This window comes from Morus notabilis, unplaced genomic scaffold (assembly GCF_000414095.1).
Source record: "Morus notabilis unplaced genomic scaffold, ASM41409v2 Scaffold11171, whole genome shotgun sequence".
NCBI lineage: Eukaryota > Viridiplantae > Streptophyta > Magnoliopsida > Rosales > Moraceae > Morus > Morus notabilis.
This window is the reverse complement of record NW_010359443.1, coordinates 1-1,648: the sequence shown is the minus strand read 5'-3', so window position 1 is coordinate 1,648 and position 1,648 is coordinate 1. Positions and strand designations below refer to the sequence as shown.

Below are 1,648 nucleotides of genomic sequence, written 5' to 3'. Positions count from 1 at the left end.
TATATATATATATATAACATATATATATATATATTTATGTATACATATTAGTGCTCATATTCAGACAAAAAGATTTAAAAGCTTCCGTTCCTTTCGGTCACCGATTCCAAAGCTCGTGGTCATAACCGATTCCTCAGAACTCAGTGAGATCGTGTGCTCTCTTCGCAGCCTCTCGATCGCACTCGTGTTCCCTCCTCTGCGATTCGGCACGGAAACCGAGGCACGGAAATTAGCCTGATCCTGCTTCAGAAAAAACGACGACGGATAGTACTGACGGTTCGGTGCGGTGCACCTCCCCGCCGCAGAAGACTCATCGAACATCGCCATCGTCGTCGGCGGTGGCGCCAGAACCCCCTGCATCGGACGCAGAACTCCGCCTGTGAGCACCGTCTCCACCGCCGTCTGGCACACGTGCCAGTTCCCGCTCGAGAGAAGCCCCACCGCGCCGTTCACCGGGTTCACAGTCCGCCCACACGCTTCGAATAAGAGTGACTGAAACAACGCTACAGAAAACCAAAAAAGAAAATAAAAGAAAATCGGATTTGATTTTTCCTATTTATTTTCATGAGAGAGAGAGAGAGAAGGTGAAATGGGTTTGGTGATATACGAACCAGGACGTTGGTGTTCGGGGACGGAGGAGACGAAGGAGAGGAGGTCGCTGCGGCCGAAGAACTTGGCGAGGAACAAGGTGGCGTGCCCTTGGGCTTCGGGGGAGTCGATCCACTGCAGGCAAGACCTCAGTACGCACGTCTCGCTGCAACCTTTTCGAAGCACTCTGCACCCGTTGCAGCTCATGATGATGATGATGATGATGATGATCAAGATTTTTAGCAGATCAGACCCACGAAGATTTTCTTCTTGACAACTTAATGATGAATAAATCTAGGATTTGGATGGTTTTCTTGAAGAAGAAGCAAGAAAGTTGAGAGACCTCGGGAAGTGCGAGAGTAAGTATATAGTTTCTTTTTTTTTCAGTTTGGTTTTGTTTGTGGTTTTTTCTGAAGAAAGCAAATTCTTGGTTTCTTAGTTTGGGTTGCGAAACTGCAAAAGTTGTGTAGTATATGAGGACATGGGAATTGGGTTAAGTTTTGAGTGACGAGTTGTTTGAAAAGCCAAACCATGGTTGAGTTTGAGTTTTTTATGAGTGTTTTATTATTATTATTATTATTTAAAGGGAAAAATAAAAAATGGGAATTGTTTTGACGGTGGAACGTTTTTTCTTCTTTTTGGGTGGGGAAAGTGGGGCCTACTCGTTGGGGCTGTCGAACGGGAATATCTTCCAAACTCTGGGCGAGAGCGGCTCCGTGTTTCCGCGACTCCCTTGTTTCTCCAGTTAATCTGACCGTTGGATCTTGTACCTTCGTTAATCTTTGGTCGTTGGATTTAAAGCTCTATTTTTGGTACCAACAATAATTTTATACGATCTCGGCTCGCTGGATTAGGAGCCCCACTTTCATGGCTGCAGTCAGAATTCCTGTAATTAAGAGTTACTTCATTTTGCTGATTTAAATTTTGTTATATTAAAAAATTTTTAAAAATAATTACATTTAATTTTTTTATTACAGTAAAAAATTTTCACATAATATCATATTTTAATTCGAATTAAAAATTTAAATTAACGAACCGAATGGGTTTAATCTTAATAAAT

The 1,648-nt window shown here is 42.5% G+C and overlaps 1 protein-coding gene across 1 annotated transcript; it reads right to left on the bottom strand.

The window, feature by feature from the left end:
* Positions 1–12: 12 nt before the first annotated feature.
* On the bottom strand, positions 13–1,123 carry LOC21383826 (LOB domain-containing protein 39). Its single transcript, XM_010094288.2, has 2 exons — positions 612–1,123; positions 13–503 (listed from the first exon to the last, which is right to left on the bottom strand). The coding sequence occupies exons 1-2, from the start codon at positions 793–795 to the stop codon at positions 61–63; spliced, it is 627 nt and encodes a 208-aa protein (XP_010092590.1). The 5' UTR covers positions 796–1,123; the 3' UTR covers positions 13–60.
* Positions 1,124–1,648: the final 525 nt, after the last annotated feature.